The 19505-nt window shown below is 44.6% G+C and overlaps 1 protein-coding gene across 1 annotated transcript in view; it reads left to right on the top strand.

Annotated features, from left to right (window-relative positions):
• The first annotated feature begins 258 nt into the window (after nucleotides 1-258).
• The window catches only part of LOC144481731 (mucin-17-like), a 73301-nt gene continuing 54054 nt past the window's right edge, over nucleotides 259-19505 (top strand). Inside the window, exons 1-3 of the mRNA XM_078200878.1 lie at nucleotides 259-277; nucleotides 434-526; nucleotides 10408-10518. Coding sequence (XP_078057004.1) covers nucleotides 469-526; nucleotides 10408-10518 — 169 coding nt within the window. The 5' untranslated portion in view covers nucleotides 259-277; nucleotides 434-468. The remainder of the gene's footprint in view (nucleotides 278-433; nucleotides 527-10407; nucleotides 10519-19505) is intronic.

Raw genomic sequence — 19505 nt, 5'->3', positions numbered from 1 at the left:
CACCCTGACAATGAAATATTCAAAGATTCAAGATATAAAGAAAGAAATATGCACTGAAAATAATTCTCAGTGTAATTCTTTCCTGAAAGCAAATGTAGCAGCTATAAAGAGATAAAAGCTATAAAGGAATTACTGGTTTCAAATTAACTGAAAGCTTTCACTGTTCAAAGATTGTTCTATTTCCTATTGGAGTGTGTTTATGAGGTACTAAATTCTCAGTCAATAAATGGGCTTGGTCTAATAATTTATCTCGAGTTTCAAAGGTTACTGTCAAAAGGTATAATTCTATCTCCCTACAATTTCTCCACCGTACTGCAGTGGATGACTGGCCTGTCTTCTGAATTAATTTTAACTTTTTGTGTAGATACTTGCGAAAAACAGCTGAAGTTCCAACTTCAATGATTTTAACTCCTTTTTTTTTGCACTTTACAAGTCCTGTTTCAACTTGATTTGGAAAGGAAAAGCGCTATGTACAAAATGAGGATGATTATATATTTATGCTGCCTGTTTAATGCTGCAACTCCAGGTGAGTCTCATTATGATATACTCATCGGGAATATTGTTGTGAATTTTGAGTTCTTATTTCCCCAAGATGCGCAATAGATTTTCCTCAAGTCTGGCAATTCCTTAACCTCCTCCTTCCCCAACCCTCAAAATGGCCGTAGGGATTATGATGCGTGATTAACCTAAACCCAATGCTTCCAATTCAGGCAGTATTGTGCAGACAAAAAAGCCCCTCATCGTACTAAAAATCTGGATGCAGCCAGAGTTTGTTAGAACACAGGCAAGTTGGAACTATCATAGAGTTCGAACATTAGCATTTAATGATGCAAAAAAATTAAAGAAACAGCGTGGAACTGGTTGCCAGCCGATATCCCAGACAAAAAGAACAAAACATTTATGAATATGAATGCACTGCTCTCCTATATTTTCCACTGATAGTTCTATTAAATTAGCTACTGCTAAATTAATTTAACATTTAAGTGAACAGCAAAGATCTGGATTTACTCATTTAATTGCTGCATTGACTTGCTAAATCTGAGGTATGGAGTGCTTTTTACAAGCGGAATTGTGAGCTTACGTGTAGTCACAGAGGAGGAGTTGCAATGAATGTAGCTTCTCCCTTATCAAAGAAAATTACAGCACAGGAACAGGCTCTTTAGCCCTCCAAGCCTGCACCGACCATGCTGCCCATCTGAACTAAAACCCCCTACCCTTCTGAGGACCATATCCCTCTATTCCCATCCGATTCACGTATTGGCCAGAAGCTCCTTAAAAGTCACAATTGTATCTGCTTCCACTACCTTCCCTGGGAGCGAGTTCCAGGCACCCACCACTCTCTGTGTAAAAAAATTGCCTTGTACATCTCCTTTAAACCTTGCCCCTCGCACCTTAAACCTGTGCCCCCTGGTAATTGACTCTTCCACCCTGGGAAAAAGCTTCTGACTATCCACTCTGTCCATGCTTCTCATAATCTTGGAGGCTTCTATCAGGTCGCCCCTCAACCTCTATCGTTCCAGTGAGAACAAGTTTCTCCAACCTCTCCACATAGTTAATGCCCTCCATATCAGGCAACATCCTGGTAAATCTTTTCTGTACCCTCTACAAAGCATCCACATCCTTCTGATAGTGTGGCGACCAGAACTGAACACTATATTCCAAGTGCAGCCTAACAAAGGTTCTACAAAACTGCAACATGACTTGCCAATTTTTAAACTCAATGCACTGGCCGGTGAAGGCAAGCATGCCGTGTGCCTTCTTGACTACCTTCTCCACCTGCATTGCGACTTTCAGTGACCTGTATACCTGTACACCCAGATCCCTCTGCCTATCAATACTGTTAAGGGTTCTGTATTAGACCTTTCAAAATGCATTACCTCACATTTATCTAAACTCCATCTGCTATCACTCCGCCCAAGTCTCCAACCGATCTATATCCTGCTGTATCCTCTAATGGTCTTCATTACTATACACAATTCCACCAATCTTTGTGTCGTCTGCAAACTTACTAATCAAACCAGTTACATTTATCTCCAAATCATTTATATATATTACAATCAGCAAAGGTCCCAGCACTGATCCCTGAGGAACGCCACTAGTCATGGCCCTCCATTCAGAAACGCACCCTTCCACTGCTACCCTCTTTCTTCTGTGACCAAACCGGTTCTGTATTCATCTTGCCAGCTCACCTCTGATCCCGTGCAACGTCACCTTCTGCACCAGTCTGCCATGAAGGACCTTGTCAAAGGCCTTACTGAAGCCCATGTAGACAACATCCACTGCTCTACCCTCATCAATCATCTTTTAACTTCCTCAAAAAACTCAATCCAGTTCGTGAGACATGACTTCCCCTTCACAAAACCATGTTGCCTCTCGCTAATACGTCCACTTATTTTCCCAAAAAAAGTGTTGCCCTGGTATCTTTAAGAAGTTGTCTACATTATGAAAGTCTCTGAGGGCCACAACTTTCAAGTATTACACCAAAAGTCAAGCACAGTCCGCTCTTTGGTGTCAATGTAAGGCTTGCATCTTGATAGCACATGACAGATTTATTTGGGCAGTGAGGGGCATGGAAGTGTTTACTCTTGGTGCAGCTCAAAGATTCTTGGAGGGCACAAAATTGTCTTGTTCAGATGCTAAACTGGCTTCCATGTCTAGCCTGAGATTGAGGATCGGGAGGGAAGGGAACCTTGTGGGAGGGGAGGTGGGACTCCATAGCTTAATTCGCCAGTTACCCCTTGGCCCACAGGAAGAAGTAAATTTTCCTGGCGGATTTGTTTCTTGAGCAGTCCTCATCAGGATTGCAGCCAGACCCCAGATTTGTATATTTAAGGCAGTTTCAGGCTGATGGCCTATTCCTCCATTCAAAGGCCTAAATATTTTCTCAAGTGCCCCTTGGATAGTAATGGGGATGCTGAAAGATAGAAAGACCTGCTTTTGTTTTGCATCTTTCACCTCCTCAGGTTGTTCCAAGCACCTCACAGCTAATTAACTATTTTTGAAGTAGAGTCGGCACGGTGGCACAGTGGTTAGCACTGCTGCTTCACAGCTCCAAGGACCTGGGTTCGACTCCCGGCTTGGGTCACTGTCTGTGTGGAGTTTGTACATTCTCCTCGTGTCTGCGTGGGTTTCCTCCGGGTGCTCCGGTTTCCTCCCACAGTCCAAAGATGTGCGGGTTTGGTTGATTGGCCGTGCTAAAATTGCCCCTTAGTGTCCTGAGATGCATAGGTTAAAGGGATTACTGGGTAAAATGTGTAGGGATATGGTGGTAGGGCCTGGGTGGGATTGTGGTCGGTGCAGACTCGATGGGCCAAATGGCCTCTTTCTGTACTGTAGGATTTCTATGAGTCAGTGTAGAAAAAAAGAACCAATTTGCACAGCTAAACTAAAGTGGATATTCTTTTTCAGTGACGTTAGTTGAAATTTAAATATTGTATGTATTCCCAAAAATATTCAAATCCATCTTGAACATGTACCTGAGAAGGCTAAAAGTTCCTTGGTTTAATATTTCATCTGAAAAACCTCAAGGGAAAATACTAAAATAACAGAACAGCATTAGTCCAGATTAAAACAAATATTTTAGCAATTAGGATCAATTATGCTGCTGTAGAATCAACGAGTAAGCTGCCAGTGAATGATAAAACAGCACCAATAAGTAGAACCAACTGCTTAAAAAATCCTGCAGAAGAAAATGTGAGGCAAATACATTTCTTAAAGGCACAGTACTGTCACACAAGTCACATGTATAGTTGATGGCATCACTGGCTGCTTTGTGGGCTTTTGCTCAGTCTAGACCAATTCTTTGTACAGTGAACAACTGTTCAATAAACACGCGTTGTTGAATGCAACCAAACCCATGGACAACGATTTCACTTTTCTTTCTCCTGAAGATTGCAGTCCACAACAAATACATTTGTGTCTTGGATCATGGAGGATTAAATGAGGTTCTGCAGCCTCCTTAATTTCCTTGCTTTTGAACTCTAATAAAGCCAAGAAAAACTTGCCCTCCAACTTGTAGCAAGAATAAGCCCACTTCTCTGTCCCTCATAAGGGACATGGATTGGTTAAATGCCTGCTTCCTCCACTGGCAGCGCAGGCACCCATCATTCTCTGCATGAAAAGCCTCCCCCGCACATCTCTCTTAAACTTTCCCCCTCTCACCTTGAACCTGTGCCTCATTGTAATTGACACTTCTACCCTGGGAAAAGCTTCTGACTGTCCACCCTGTCTATGCCGCTCACAATTTTGTACACCTCTATCAGGTCTCCCCTCAGCTTCTGTCTTTCCAGTGAAAACAATCCGAGTTTATTCAACCTCTCCTCATAGTCAACACCCTGGAGACCAGGCAACATCCTGGTGAACCTTCTTTACGCTCTCTGCAAAGCTTCCATGTCCTTCTGGTAGTGTGGCAACCAGAACTGCATGCAATACTCCAAATGCGGCCTAACCAAGGTTGTATTTTACTAATGCAACCTAACCAAGGTGCAGCAACGTGGCCTAACCAAGGTGTTATATAGCTAATGCGGCCTAACCAAGGTTTTATATAGCTAATGCGGCCTAACCAAGGTTTTATACAGGGCCTTGTGAGACCCAATCTGGAGTACTTCGTACAGTTTTGGTCTCCTTGTTTGAAAAATAATGTAATTCAATTAGCTGCAGTTCAGAGAAGGCTTACTCAACTTATTCTTGGGATGAAGTGTCTATTTTATGAAGAAGGATTGAACAGTTTGGACATATACCCATTGGAGTTTAGAAGAATGAGAGGTGATGTTATTGAAACATATAACATGCTGAGGGGTTTAATGGTGTGGATACCAGGAGGATGTTTGCCCCTGTGTGGGAGACGAGAACGAGGGGACACAGTTTAAGAATAAGAAGTCCCCCTTTTAAGATGAAGATGAGAAGAACATTTTTCTCTCAGTGGGTCGTTAGTTTGCAGAATTCTCTTTCTTGGAATACAGTGGATTTATTCAAGGTTGAGTTAGATAGATTTTTGATAGACAAGGAAACCAAGGGTAATGGAATTGAGATCACAACCAAATTAGCCATGATGTCATTGAATGCTGGAGTAGGTTTGAAGGGCCAAATGGCCTACTCCTACTCCTAAGTCCTATGTTCCTAATCATGAAAGAAACCTGGGAGGCCAAATGCAGGTTGGGTGACCGCTTTGTTGAATACCTCCGTTCAGTCCGCAAGCATGACCCCATGCTTCAGGTGGTCTGTCGTTTTAATTCTCCACCTTGCTGTCATGCTGACATCTCTGTCCTTACCCTGTGACTGCTCCACTGATGGTCAATATAAGCTTGAGGAACGGCACCTCATCTTTCAATTAGGTATTTTACAGCCTTCTAGATTTAACATTAAGGGGATGACGGTGACATAGTAGTAGTATAGCTGAATAAGTAATCCAATAGCCCAAGCTAATGCTCTGGGGACATGGGTTCAAATCCTACCACATCAGTTGGTGGAAATTACAGTGAATTAATACATAGAATCATAAAATTGAAAGTTAATCCCAGTAATAGTGACTACGATAACTAACATTGATTGTCATAAAACAAAAACAATTTGGTTCTCTAATGTCCCCTTTAGGGAAGGGAATCTGCTGTCCTTACCCAGTCTCATCTGCATGTGTCTTTAGACCCAGAGCAATGTAATTAACTCTTAACTACCTCTGAAATAGCCCAGCAAGCCACTCAGTTCAAGGACAATTAGGGATGGACAAGAAATGTTGGTTTTGTCAGTGATGCCTACATTCCATTCAAGAATTAAAAAACATTGATTTCAACTATTTCAGATGACAAATTAATTTAAGTCTGTCTGCTCCAAGCCCTCTTTTCTTATGTGCTGCAGTTTTTCTCTTATTTTCACTTTGCCAGCAGTACACCTGCTCCAGGCCTATCTTATATATTTTTTTGTCCCCATCACCATTCCCTCTGGTTCTATTGTACTTTTAACCATTGAACAATCTTTAAACGTTAAAAGAAATAACTCTTAATTTCTAACTTATCACTATTTCCGTTCCAATTAAGCAACATTTCTCTTATAGACTTAAACGACACTTTAAATGTCGTTAACAAAACACAGATATACTATCTATGTCTTGGGTAACAGCTTTAGAGCTTTCAGAGAGGATTTGACTTTTCAGAGAAGACTCCAGACTTCTGCCTTTAATCAGCTCCAGTAAGCAACTGAACAGCAAGCTGCTTTTCTTCGATACAAAACTAGCTCCTCCAATCTCGAGTGTCACATGACCATATGACCCTCTATACCTAACTCACCGCCCTTTAATTTAATAACAAAAACCCGAAGGGTCCTTTTAATTTGTGAACAAAAGCCAATTAAGCCTTGATGTGATTTGATTTGATTTATTATTGTCACATGTACTGGGATACAGTGAAAAGTATTGTTTCTTGCGCGCTAAACAGACAAAGCATACCGTTCATCGAGAAGGAAATGAGAGAGTGCAGAACGTACTGTTACAGTCATAGCTAGGGTGTAGAGAAAGATCAACTCAGAGGTAGGTCCATTCAAAAGTCTGACGGCAGCAGGGAAGAAACTGTTCTTGAGTTGGTTGGTGCGTGACCTCAGACTTTTGTATCTTTTTCCCGATGGAAGAGAGAATGTCCGGGGTGCGTGGGGTCCTTGATTATGCTGGCTGCTTTTCCCGAGGCAGCGGGAAGTGTAGACAGAGTCAATGGATGGGAGGCTGGTTTGCGCAATGGATTGGGCTACATTCATGACCTTTTGTTGTTTCTTGCGGTCTTGGGCAGAGCAGGAGCCATACCAAGCTGTGATACAACCAGAAAGAATGCTTTCTATGGTGCATCTGTAAATGTTGGTGAGAGTCACAGCTGACATGCCAAATTTCCTTAGTCTTCTGAGAAAGTAGAGGCATTGGTGGGCTTTCTTAACTATAGTGTCGGCATGGGTGGACCAGGACAGGTTGTTGGTGATCTGGACACCTAAAAACTTGAAGCTCTCGACCATTTCTACTTCATCCCCGTTGATGTAGACAGGGGCATGTTCCCCTTTACGCTTCCTGAAGTTGATGACAATCTCCTGCATTTTGTTGACATTGAGGGAGAGATTATTGTTGCCGCACCAGTTCACCAGATTCTCCACCTCATTCCTGTACTCTGCTTCATCATTGTTTGAGGTCTGACCCACTATGTGTGGTGTCATCAGCAAACTTGAAAATCGAGTTGGAGGAGTATTTGGCTGCACAGTCATAGGTGTATAAGGAGTATAGTGGGGGCTGAGAATACAGCCTTGTGGGGGCGCCAGTGTTGAGGATGATCATGGAGGTGGTGGTGTTGTTGCCTATCCTTACTGATTGTGGTCTGTGGGTTAGGAAGTTCAGAATCCAGTCGCAGAGGGAAGAGCCAAGGCCCAGGCCACGGAGTTTGGAGATGCGTTTCGTAGGAACAATGGTGTTGAAGGCTGAGCTGTAGTCAATAAACAGGAGTCTGACATAGGTGTCTTTGTTATCTAAGTGTTCCAGGGTTGAGTGCAGGGCCAGGGAGATGACATCTACTGTGGAGCTGTTGCGGCGCTAGGCGAACTGTAGTGGATTCAGGCAATCCAGGAGGCTGGAATTGATTCATGCCCTGATTACCCTTTCAAAGTACTTCATAATGATGGGTGTTAGAGCCACTGGACGATAGTCATTAAGGCACACTGTTTGGATTTTCTTTGGTACCGGGATGATGTAAGTCTTCTGCTAAATAAGCGTTTACATGGCTAAAATGAATAATTATCCTGTTGTCCAGCATCTGCTGTAATTCGGCCAGACAAACTGACTCCCTGTAACAAAATCTTAAAGCAGTACCGCTTAAACATAAAATATATTAATAGCACAGTATCATCATACTATGAAGCCAGATTGGAGATGCTGGGTCACTTTACCTTGAAGGTAAGAGGAGACTTAATAGAGGTGTTCATGATGCTGAGAGGTATGGGAAAGGAAAAAAGTGTGAAACTGTTCCCTCTCAAGGGAATATATCAAGACCTAGTGGGCACAGATTCAAAATAATTGGCAAAAGGAGTAGAAGGGATGCGGAGAAAAATGTTTCACCAGAGGGTGGCTGCAGTTTGGAATTAACTTCCTGAAAGGGTGGTGGAGGCAGTTTCGATCAAGGTATTCAAAAGGGAATCCCAGCAAATACAAGCCAATCAGTTTAACTTCAGTGGTGGGCAAACTTCTGGAAACAATTATTCAGGAGAGAATTATTCGTCACATGGAAAAATGTGAGATGATTAGGAAGAGCCAGCATGATGTCTAAAGGGGGAATAACGCTTGACTAACTTGCAGGAAATCTTTGAGGAGGCAACGGAGAAGATCGATGAGGGTAATGCTATTGACACTTGGACTTTCAGAAGGCATTCAATGCAGTGCTACACAACAGACTTGTGAGAAAAGTTATAGCTCATGGAATAAAATGGACAGTTTCAACCTGGATACAAAATTGGTTGAATAATAGGAAGCAGAGAGTGAATGGATATTTTTCGAGCTGTCAGTTTGTAGTGGTGATCCCAGGCATCAGTATTACGACCCTTGCTTTTCCTATATATCTAGATCTTGGTGTGCAGCAGACAATTACAAAGTTTGCAGAAGGCACAAAACTGGGAAGTGTTGTAAGCTGTGAAGAGGACAGTGTAAAACTCCAAAAGGACATAGACAAGTTGGTGCAGTGGGCAAATAAGTGGCAGATAAAGTTCAATGAGGAGACGTGTGAGGTGATGCATTTTGGTAGGAAGAACATGGAGAGATAATATAAAATAAGGGGTAAAATGGTTAAAGGGATGGCAGGAGTACAGAGACTTAGATGTATCTGTGCATAGATTATTGAAGGTGGTAGGAAAGTTGGACAGAGCAGTTAATAAAGCATATGTTATTCTGGGCTTTATTAAAAGGGACATAGAGTACAAGAACAAGGAGGTTATACAAGACACCAGTTTGACCTCAGCTGGAATATTATGTACAGCTTTGGGCACCACACCGAAAGAAAGGATGTGAATGCATTGCAGGGTGTGCATGTGAGATTTATAAGAATGGTTCCAAGAATGGGCAGCACGGTAGCACAGTGGTTAGCACTGCTGCTTCACAGCTCCAGGGACCTGGGTTCGATTCCCGGCTTGGGTCACTGTCTGTGTGGAGTTTGCACATTCTCCTCGTGTCTGCGTGGGTTTCCTCCGGGTGCTCCGGTTTCCTCCCACAGTCCAAAGATGTGCGGGTTAGGTTGATTGGCCATGCTAAAATTGTGCCTTAGTGTCCTGAGATGTGTAGATTAGTGGGTAAAATATGTAGGGATATGGAGGTAGGGCCTGGGTGGGATTGTGATCGGTGCAGACTCGATGGGCCAAATGGCCTCTTTCTGCTCTGTAGGGTTTCTATGATTTCTATGAAATCAGAAACGTCAGTTAAGAGGATCGGTTGGAGAGATTGGCACTTTTCTCCTTGGAGAGAAGAAGGCGAGGAGGAAATCTGATAGAGATGTTCAAATTCATGAGCAGGGTGAACAGAGTAGATAGGGAGAAACTATCGCCACTCATAAATGGATCAAGAACAAGAGAGCACAGATTTAAAGTGATTTGCAAAAAGAGCAAATGTGATGTGAAATATAAACTTTTTCACACAAGCAGTGGCTTGGGTCTGGAATGCGCTGCCTGGAAGAGTGATGGAAGCAGATTCAATCGAGCCATTGAATAAATCATGAGATAATTGCTTGAATAGAAACAATGTGCAGGAAGACAGGAAAAAAGCAGAGGAATGGCACTAAATCATGATGCTCATTTAGCGAGTCAGTGCAAACCTGATCAGCCAAATGGCCTCCTTCTGTACCATAACAATTCTGTGATTCTGGGAGTGGGATGAAGTAGAATGCTCTTTCAGCGAGACAGTACAGATTTGATGGGCCAAATGGCCTCCTTCTACACTGTAAAGATTCTGTGATTCTCCATTATGCTGTTCGCTCCCATTATCCATGTTATTCTTCGCTATTATCTTTATCCTTTATTATCCAGTCTGTCTTCATTATTATTTTTTTCCTCTATTTACAGTTAGTTCCCATTTTTGTCTTCATTATCCATTTTGTTATTCTTGTATTGTATTTGCCACTGTTATCACTTTGTCCCTAATGCTCCAGTTTTACTTCTATTATCCATTTTGTCTAGTGTCACCCTCCAGTGTCGAAATGCCAGTTAAAGCCATTAGTCACGTTCATCTGTGAAGGACAGTTAGTTAATAGAGAATGCTGGGAGTGACTATTGAGCAAGACACCGATACAAATACATTTCTACAGGAGAGGGAGACAAAAACTGTAAGATAAAAAACACTGAATGTTCTTGATTTGAGAGTCTTTTCAATACCATTAATATTTGAAATATTATTGTTGTCTCTTCAAGAAGAAACAACTCCATGTCAGAATGGATTGATCTGGAATGGAATGAATTGTGAGTGCCAAGATTACTACAGTGGACCCTTTTGTGAATATGTAGCAGATATTATTGAAATTGGTGAGTTTATTTTGAGACTAATTTTACTTTTTGATGTTATAGTTTTGTGTGTTAGCTCTATTTCTCTCAACACCTTTATATTATTAATAAGTTGTCTGTCTCAGTCTTCACAGCATCCACCACCTCCTAGAGGAAGATTTGTCAGATTTCTACTACCCTTGAGTGAAAAAGTGCTTCCTGATTTTGTTTCTGAATGTCCTGCCTCTAATTTTAAGATTATGCCCGTCATATTTTGAAATTGCCCACCAGAGGAGATCATTTCTCTATAGCTATCTTCTGAAATTCTTTTAACTTTAAAACACCTTGATTAGACCACCCCTCAATTTCTCAAACCCAAAGGAATACAGGCATAGTTTGAGAAACATGATCCCAACATTTAAGTTGTGAAACTAAAGGATCATTCTGATCAATCTGCGTTGAATCCCCTAACAAGATAAGCATATTCTTCCTGAGTTCACGGCTCACAACTGACCACAGCACTCGAGATGGAGTCTGTCTAATGTTTTGTCCAACCGAGGCTCAACTTCCTCATGTTTGTATTCCAGCCACCAACACCATAAATCGTCTTCAGGTTTTTTACTTCCCCTGAGAATTGGATGCAAGGTGGTGTCTTGCAACGAGATTTCATTTCTATAAAGATGATACTTGGTAAAAATTCCAATCGTACCTGAGGGAATTAGCTACAATATGCTTCATCAGGAGGGTGCCCTGGATGTTTTATTTTATTTATTCATTCACAGGATGTGGCTATCACTAGCTAGGCCAACATTTATGGCTATCCCTGTGTGGTCTAGGTACACCACAGTGCTTTTAGGAAGGGGGTGCCAGGATTTTGATCCAGCAGCAGTGAAGGATTAGCAATATAATTCGAAGTCAGAATGTTGTGTGGCTTGAGGGGAACATGAAGGTGCCGCTCGTGTTTCCAGCATTGCCCTTCTAGGTGGTACAAGTTGTAGGTTTGAAAGGTGTGGTGAACCATTGTTGGTTCCCACCAGGTAGTGCTGAGCCAGGGTCTGGCCAGTACTATGAGTCTGTATATATGTTACTGTTGGGGTTAGGGTTGGGCTGTTCTACATGTTACTGTTGGGGTTAGGGTTGGGCTGTTCTACCTGTAATATAGTTCTTATGGTACATCCCAGTCGGGCTCCGCCTCCTGGGAGAAGTATAAAGGTCACTGCTCTGTCTGGGACCCTTTAGTCTGGGATCGTGTATTATATATGGTAGCTCTATTGTTGTAGTCAATAAAAGCCTTTATTTCCCCGAGTACCTCTAGCCTCGTGAGTTATATCGCGCATCAAAAGGTACTGTCAAAGGACTCTTAGTTTCTACAGTGCATCTTGTAGTATACTGCTACCACTGTGTGTCAGCAGTGGAATAAGTGTAAGTTTAAGGTGGTGGATGGGATGCCTATCAAAAGTGAAATTGCTTTGTCCTGGATGTTGTTGAGCTTATTGAGTGTTGTTGGAGCTGTATTCATCCAGACAAGTGGAGAGTATTTCATCATACTCCTAATTTGTGCCTTGTAGAGCGTTGACTGGCTTTGGGGAGTTGAGTTACTCGCCACAGAATTTCCAGTCGTTGACTTGCCCTTATAGCTACTGTACGTGTACGGCAAGTCCAGTTCAGTTCCTGGTTAACGGTAACCGTCAAGATGTTGAAAGTGGGGAACAATGCCATTGAATGTCAAGGAAAGATGTTAAATTCTCTCTTGTTAGAATAGTCATTTCCTGGCACTGGTGTGGCAAAAATATCACTCGCTATTTATTATGCAAGCCTGAATGTTATTTAGTTCTTGCTGCATTATGGACACAGTCTGCTTCAATATCTCTCACCTTAAACCTATGCCCTCTAGTTTTAGACTCCCCTACCTTTGGGAAAAGATGTTGACTATCTAGCTGATCTATGCCTCTCATTATTTTATAGACCTCTACAAGATCACCCCTCAGCCTCCTACGCTCCAGAGAAAAAAGCCCCAGTCTATCCAGCCTCTCCTTATAATTCAATCCATCAAGCCCTGGTAGCATCCCAGTAAATATTTTCTGCACTCTTTCTAGTTTAATAATATCCTTTCCATAATAGGGTGACCAGAACTGTACACAGTATTTCAAGTGTGGCCTTACCAATGTCTTGTACAACTTCAACAAGATGTCCCATCTTCTGTATTCAATGTTCTGACCAATGAAACCAAGCATGCTGAATGCCTTCTTCACCACTCTGTCCACTTGTGACTCCACTTTCAAGGAGCTATGAACCTGTACCCCCAGATTTCTTTGTTCTAAAACTCTCTCCAACTCCCTACCATTAACTGAGTAAGTCCTGCCTTCAATCTACCAAAATGCGTCACCTCACATTTATCTAAATTAAACTCCATCTGCCATTCGTCAGCCCACTGACCCAATTGATCAACATCCCGTTGCAATCCTTCTTCACTGTCCACTATGCCACCAATCTTGGTGTCATCTGCAAGCTTACTAATCATGCCTACTAAATTCTCAGTCACATCATTAATATGAATGACAAATAACAGTGGACCCAGCACCCGGCCTTACTCTTATCCTGGTTATCCTCTTCCCATTGATATACTTATAGAATAACTTAGGATTTTCCCTACTTTTACCTGCCAGAGCTTTCTCATATCCCCTCTTTGCTCTCCTAATTCATTTCTTAAGCTCCATCCTGCACTTTCTGCACTCCACTAATGTCTCCGCAGACCTACTCCCCTCATACTAGTTAAAAGCCTCTCTTTTCCTTCTCATTGTATCCTGAATGTCTCTGGTCATCCATGGTTCTCTGGGTTTGTTACACCTTCCCATTACCCTAGAGGGAACATGTTGGGCCTGTACCCTCCCCATTTCAATCTTTGAACACCTGCTCTTCTGTAGATGTTGCCACAAGTAACTCGTTCCAGTCTACCTTGGCCAGATCCTGCCTAATTTTGTTAAAATCTACTCTCCCCCAATCCAAAACCTTTTTCTGCGCTTGTCAATTTCTTTGTCCATAACAAACTTGAATTGAACCACGTTGTGGTTGCTATCACCAAAATGCTCCCGCACCAACACACCAATCACCTGTCCGGCTTCATTCCCCAGCACAGCTCCTTCCCTTGTTGGATCCTCTACATATAATATAATGGAAATAATAACAAATGGGATTACTATCTCAATGGAAACAAATTAAAACATGCTACCGTGCAAAGGGACCTGGGGGTCCTTGTGCATGAGACGCAAAAGCCCAGTCTGCAGGTACAACAGGTGATCAAGAAGGCAAATGGGATGTTGGCCTATATTGCGAAGGGGATAGAATATAAAAGCAGGGATGTCTTGATGCACCTGTACAGGGCATTGGTGAGGCCGCAGCTGGAATACTGTGTGCAGTATTGGTCCCCTTATATGAGGAAGGATATATTGGCATTGGAGGGAGTGCAGAGAAGGTTCACCAGGTTGATACCGGAGATGAGGGGTTTGGATTATGAGGAGAGGCTGAGGAGATTGGGTTTGTACTCGTTGGAGTTTAGAAGGATGAGGGGGGATCTTATGGAGACTTATAAGATAATGCGGGGGCTGGATAGGGTGGAGGCGGAGAGAATCTTTCCACTTAGTAAGGAAGTTCAAACTAGAGGACACAGCCTCAAAATAAAGGGGGGTCGGTTTAAGACAGAGTTGAGGAGGAACTTCTTCTCCCAGAGGGTGGTGAATCTCTGGAATTCTCTGCCCACTGAGGTGGTGGAGGCTACCTCGCTGAATATGTTTAAAGCGCGGATGGATGGATTCCTGAGCGGTAAGGGAATTAAGGGTTATGGGGATCAGGCGGGTAAGTGGTACTGATCCACGTCAGATCAGCCATGATCTTATTGAATGGCGGGGCAGGCTCGAGGGGCTAGATGGCCTACTCCTGCTCCTATTTCTTATGTTCTTATGTTCTTATATTGACCTCAGAAGTTTTCCTGTATACATTTTAAGAACTCTACTCCATCTGAGCCCTCAACACGATGGCGCTTCCAATTAATGTTGGGAAAGTTGAAATCACCTAATATAATTATCCTCATTATTTTTACACCCCTCTGTGAATTGCGCACATATTTGCTCTTCAATTTCCCGCTGACTATCTGGGGGTCTATAATAAACACCTAGCAACGTAGCTGTCCCTTTTTTATTCCCAAGCTCTACCCGCGAATCTTCATTTGATGCCCCCCTCCAAGACATCATCTCTCCTTACTGCAGTAGTTGCCTCCTTAACTAATAATGCAATGCTTCCTCCTCTTTCGCCCCTCCTCTGTCTCGCCTGACGATTCTCTATCCCGGGACGTTGACCTGCCAATCCTGCTCCTCACTGAACCACATCTCTTTGATAGCTATTATATCATAATTACACGTGTCAATCCTCACCCTTAACTCATCTGTTTCATCTTTAATACTTCTGGCATTAAAGGAGAGGCCTTCCAACCTTGTCTTACTCCCTTGAAACTTACTATCGCTGTATTCCTTCTGACCTGATTGCTTTTCTATGTTATACTGTGTCCCTATTCTGCTAACAGACTGGGTCCCCTCCCCCAGCCAAACAAGTTTACACTCTTCCCAACAGCACGAGCAAACCCACCAGCAAGGGTGTTAGTCCCACTCTGGTTCAGGTATAGACCATCCTGCTTGTACAGGTCCCACCTTCCTCAAAAACAGTCCCAGTGGTCCAGGAATCTAAAACCCGCCCTCCTGCACCAACTCTTAAGCCATGCATTCATCTGTGCTATTCTCCTATTTCTATACTCACCAGCTCGTGGCACTGGGAGTAATCCAGAGATTACAATCTGAGAGGTACTGCTCCGAAGTCTATTGCCTAACTCTCTGAATTCTTGGTGCAAGACCTCAGCCCTCTTTCGACCAATGTCATTGGTACCAACATAGAACATAGAACAGTACAGCACAGAACAGGCCCTTCGGCCCACGATGTTGTGCCGAGCTTTATCTGAAACCAAGATCAAGCTATCCCACTCCCTATCATCCTGGTGTGCTCCATGTGCCTATCCAATAACCGCTTAAATGTTCCTAAAGTGTCTGACTCCACTATCACTGCAGGCAGTCCATTCCACACCCCAACCACTCTCTGCGTAAAGAACCTACCTCTGATATCCTTCCTATATCTCCCACCACGAACCCTATAGTTATGCCCCCTTGTAATAGCTCCATTCACCCGAGGAAATAGTCTTTGAACATTCATTCTATCTATCCCCTTCATCATTTTATAAACCTCTATTAAGTCTCCCCTCAGCCTCCTCCGCTCCAGAGAGAACAGCCCTAGCTCCCTCAACCTTTCCTCATAAGACCTACCCTCCAAACCAGGCAGCATCCTGGTAAATCTCCTCTGCACTCTTTCCAGCGCTTCCACATCCTTCTTATAGTGAGGTGACCAGAACTGCACACAATATTCCAAATGTGGTCTCACCAAGGTCCTGTACAGTTGCAGCATAACCCCACGGCTCTTAAACTCCAACCCCCTGTTAATAAAAGCTAACACACTATAGGCCTTCTTCACAGCTCTATCCACTTGAGTGGCAACCTTTAGAGGTCTGTGGATATGGACCCCAAGATCTCTCTGTTCCTCCACAGTCTTCAGAACCCTACCTTTGACCCTGTAATCCACATTTAAATTAGTCCTACCAAAATGAATCACCTCACATTTATTAGGGTTAAACTCCATTTGCCATTTTTCAGCCCAGCTTTGCATCCTATCTATGTCTCTTTGCAGCCTACAACAGCCCTCCACCTCATCCACTACTCCACCAATCTTGGTGTCATCAGCAAATTTACTGATCCAGCCTTCAGCCCCCTCCTCTAAGTCATTAATAAAAATCACAAAGAGCAGAGGACCAAGCACTGATCCCTGTGGCACTCCGCTAGCAACCTGCCTCCAATCCGAAAATTTTCCATCCACCACCACCCTCTGTCTTCGATCAGACAGCCAGTTACCTATCCAATCGGCCAACTTTCCCTCTATCCCACACCTCCTCACTTTCATCATAAGCCGACCATGGGGGGCCTTATCAAACGCCTTACTAAAATCCATGTATATGACATCAACTGCCCTACCTTCATCAACACACTTAGTTACCTCCTCAAAAAATTCTATCAAATTTGTGAGGCACGACTTACCCTTCACGAAACATGTACCATGACCTCTGCCTTATCACCCTCCCCCCTTCAGGATGTCCTGCAGCCACTCAGTGACATCCCAGACCCTGGCACCAGGGAGGCAACACACCATCCTGGAGTCTCTTTCACAACCACAGGATTGCTTATCTGCGCCCCTGGCTATGGAGTCCCCTATGACTATTGCTCGTCTGCGTTTTGACCCTCCCTGCTGAACAACAGAGCCAGCTGTGGTGACGCTGCTGTTGCTTTCCCCCTATAGGCCATCCCCCCCAACAATATCCAAAGCGGTACATCTGTTAGAGAGGGGGACAGCCACGGGGGATTCCTGCACTGACTGCCTGCCCTTTGTGGCGGTCGCCCATCTATCTGCCTGCACGTTGGGTCTGACCACATCCCTGTAACTCCTGTCTATGACACTTTCCGCCACCTGCATGCTCCTAAGTGCATCCAACTGTTGCTCCAACCAAACCACGCGGTCTGTGAGGAGCTGCCATTGGATGTACTTCCTGCAGGTGTAGCTATCCAGACTGCTGGAAGAGTCACGGACCTCCCAAATCTCACAGTTAGAGCACTGCACCCGCTAACTGACATTTTGAGTGTTAATTAATCAGTCACTTCAAAATAAATAGTTATTAAATTTAGCACTAATTAAGCCCTTCTTTCCTTTTCCTCATCCAACCAATTCCAGCCCTTGCTGCTCATGAACCACAATATGTAGGGGGTGATTCTCCCAAAACAATTCTAAGTGTTGAATCGACGGGTAAAATGGTGTAATTCTCGACTGTTTTTTCAGTGGGAGTTCAGATCTCGAATCTTCCACACTCTGTGCAAGGCAGAGGCCACAATCGTGAATATCATTAAAAGCTCGGGGGGCAGCCCCCGATTCACGTCAGAGTCTGCACATGCATAGTGGCCCCAAACGGTCAGCCTGCACTTTGCTGGTCAGTTCAATCACTGGCCAGCCCAGAACTCCCGTAGTGCTGCCCCTACACCCCCCTGCCACGGCCCAATCGTGGCCCACACAAGCATTCCTGGGCCAGCCCCTCCACTCCCTCCCGTCCCCGAGTGCCCCGGTCTCCAGCGCCCTCCCCCAACAGTGATGATCCCCTTCTATTCCCCCCCCCACATTGGCAGACCCCATACCCCCACCACAGGATGAAGACCCACCCACAGGAGGCAGACACCCACACCCCCCTGGGGTCAGACCACCCCCCCGCCCCCCCCCCAGCAGACCACACACCCCCAGCCCACCCCGATCGCTGTCTTCCCTCCAGCCCTGACCGATCCCCATGCAGAATGGCAGCATTACCCCCACCCTCACCAACCTCCCCGGGCTCTGCCCCTAGCTGGCCCCGCCCCTAGCTGGCCCCACCCCTTTGGTACTGCCCCCTTGGCACCGCCCAATACCCGGGCATGGGCACTTTTCTCCTTGAGCAGTGCCAGGTGGCACAGGCTGGCACTGCCAAGGAGCCCATGCCAAAGGAGCACCAACCCCCCACCACCCATCCCCCTGGGGGGCCCCAATTGCCCCCCCCATCACTCCAGCAGGGTCTCCCGCTCGTTCCCCGAAAGTGAGGAGCTACTCTAAACCCAGCCAGAGTGAAATACTCCTGGCAGGGGGGGAGATGCTATTGGGCCTGGAGAATTCAGTCCCGGGCCCAATAATCACATTTAAATCACAGTAACAATAGATTAAAATGACTGACCTGGTCTTCCCGCCAGTTTCCCAGCATGGTCCCAACTGTGCCTGCTCTCCGGTGGTGGGAGATGTGCATGCGTCAAGAACGCATGCGTTAATCCCGCAGATCGGCACACACGCACGTCTCCCATTCCGACCCACCAAAAGTAGCAGGTCAGAATGGGAGAATCGCCTGCGTAGTTTCAAACTTTAAAAAGTGATAAAAGTTGTCAAGACTTACCGACCTGACCCACTGCTTACCAATCAGCAGTCTCCCTTGTAACCTCTGTTGCCTATTTCACCTAACTCCCTGTTTCCACCCAACACCCAACAAAAGCACTCTCACTCAGCCAGTCAGCACTCACAGTGCGGACAGAGCAGCACTTATTGGCCTCGGTTTTTATAGATTTCTACTGACAATGCCCTGGAACTGGTTTGAACAATTAGTTGCACAACTGTTTGACTCTTAAATCGGCCTCACAGGTAGAGGAGGTGGTTAAGAAGGCATATGGTGTGCTGGCCTTCATCAATCAAGGGATTGAGTTTAGGAGTCGGGAGATAATGATGCAGCTATATAAGACCCTCAGATCCCACTTGGAGTACTGTGCTCAGTTCTGGTCACCCCATTACAGGAGCGATGTGGAAGTGATTGAAAGGGTGCAGAGAAGATTTACAAGGATGTTGCCTGGATTGGTTGGCATGCCTTATGAGGGAGCTCGGTCTTTTCTCCTTGGAGAGACAAAAGATGAGAGGTGACCTGATAGAGGTGTACAAGATGTTGAGAGGTATAGATCGGGTGGATTCTCGGAGGCTTTTTCCCAGGGCTGAAATGGCTGCTACGAGAGGACACAGGTTTAAGCTGCTGGGGAGTAGGTACAGAGGAGATGTCAGGGGTAAGTTTTTCACTCAGAGGGTGGTGGGTGAGTGGAATCGGCTGCCATCAGTGGTGGTGGAGGCAAACTCAATAGGGTCTTTTAAGAGACTTCTGGATGAGTACATGGGACTTAATAGGATGGAGGGTTATAGGTAAGCCTATATATAAGCCTAGGTAGGTAGGGACATGACCGGCGCAACTTGTGGGCCGAAGGGCCTGTTTGTGCTGTATCTTTTCTATGTTCTATGCTCTAATTAGTCAGCCAGACTTTCAGTTGAGAGCTGACTCAGCT

This window comes from Mustelus asterias, chromosome 31 (genome assembly GCF_964213995.1).
Source record: "Mustelus asterias chromosome 31, sMusAst1.hap1.1, whole genome shotgun sequence".
Lineage (NCBI taxonomy): Eukaryota > Metazoa > Chordata > Chondrichthyes > Carcharhiniformes > Triakidae > Mustelus > Mustelus asterias.
This window is presented reverse-complemented; position numbering and strand designations above follow the sequence as displayed.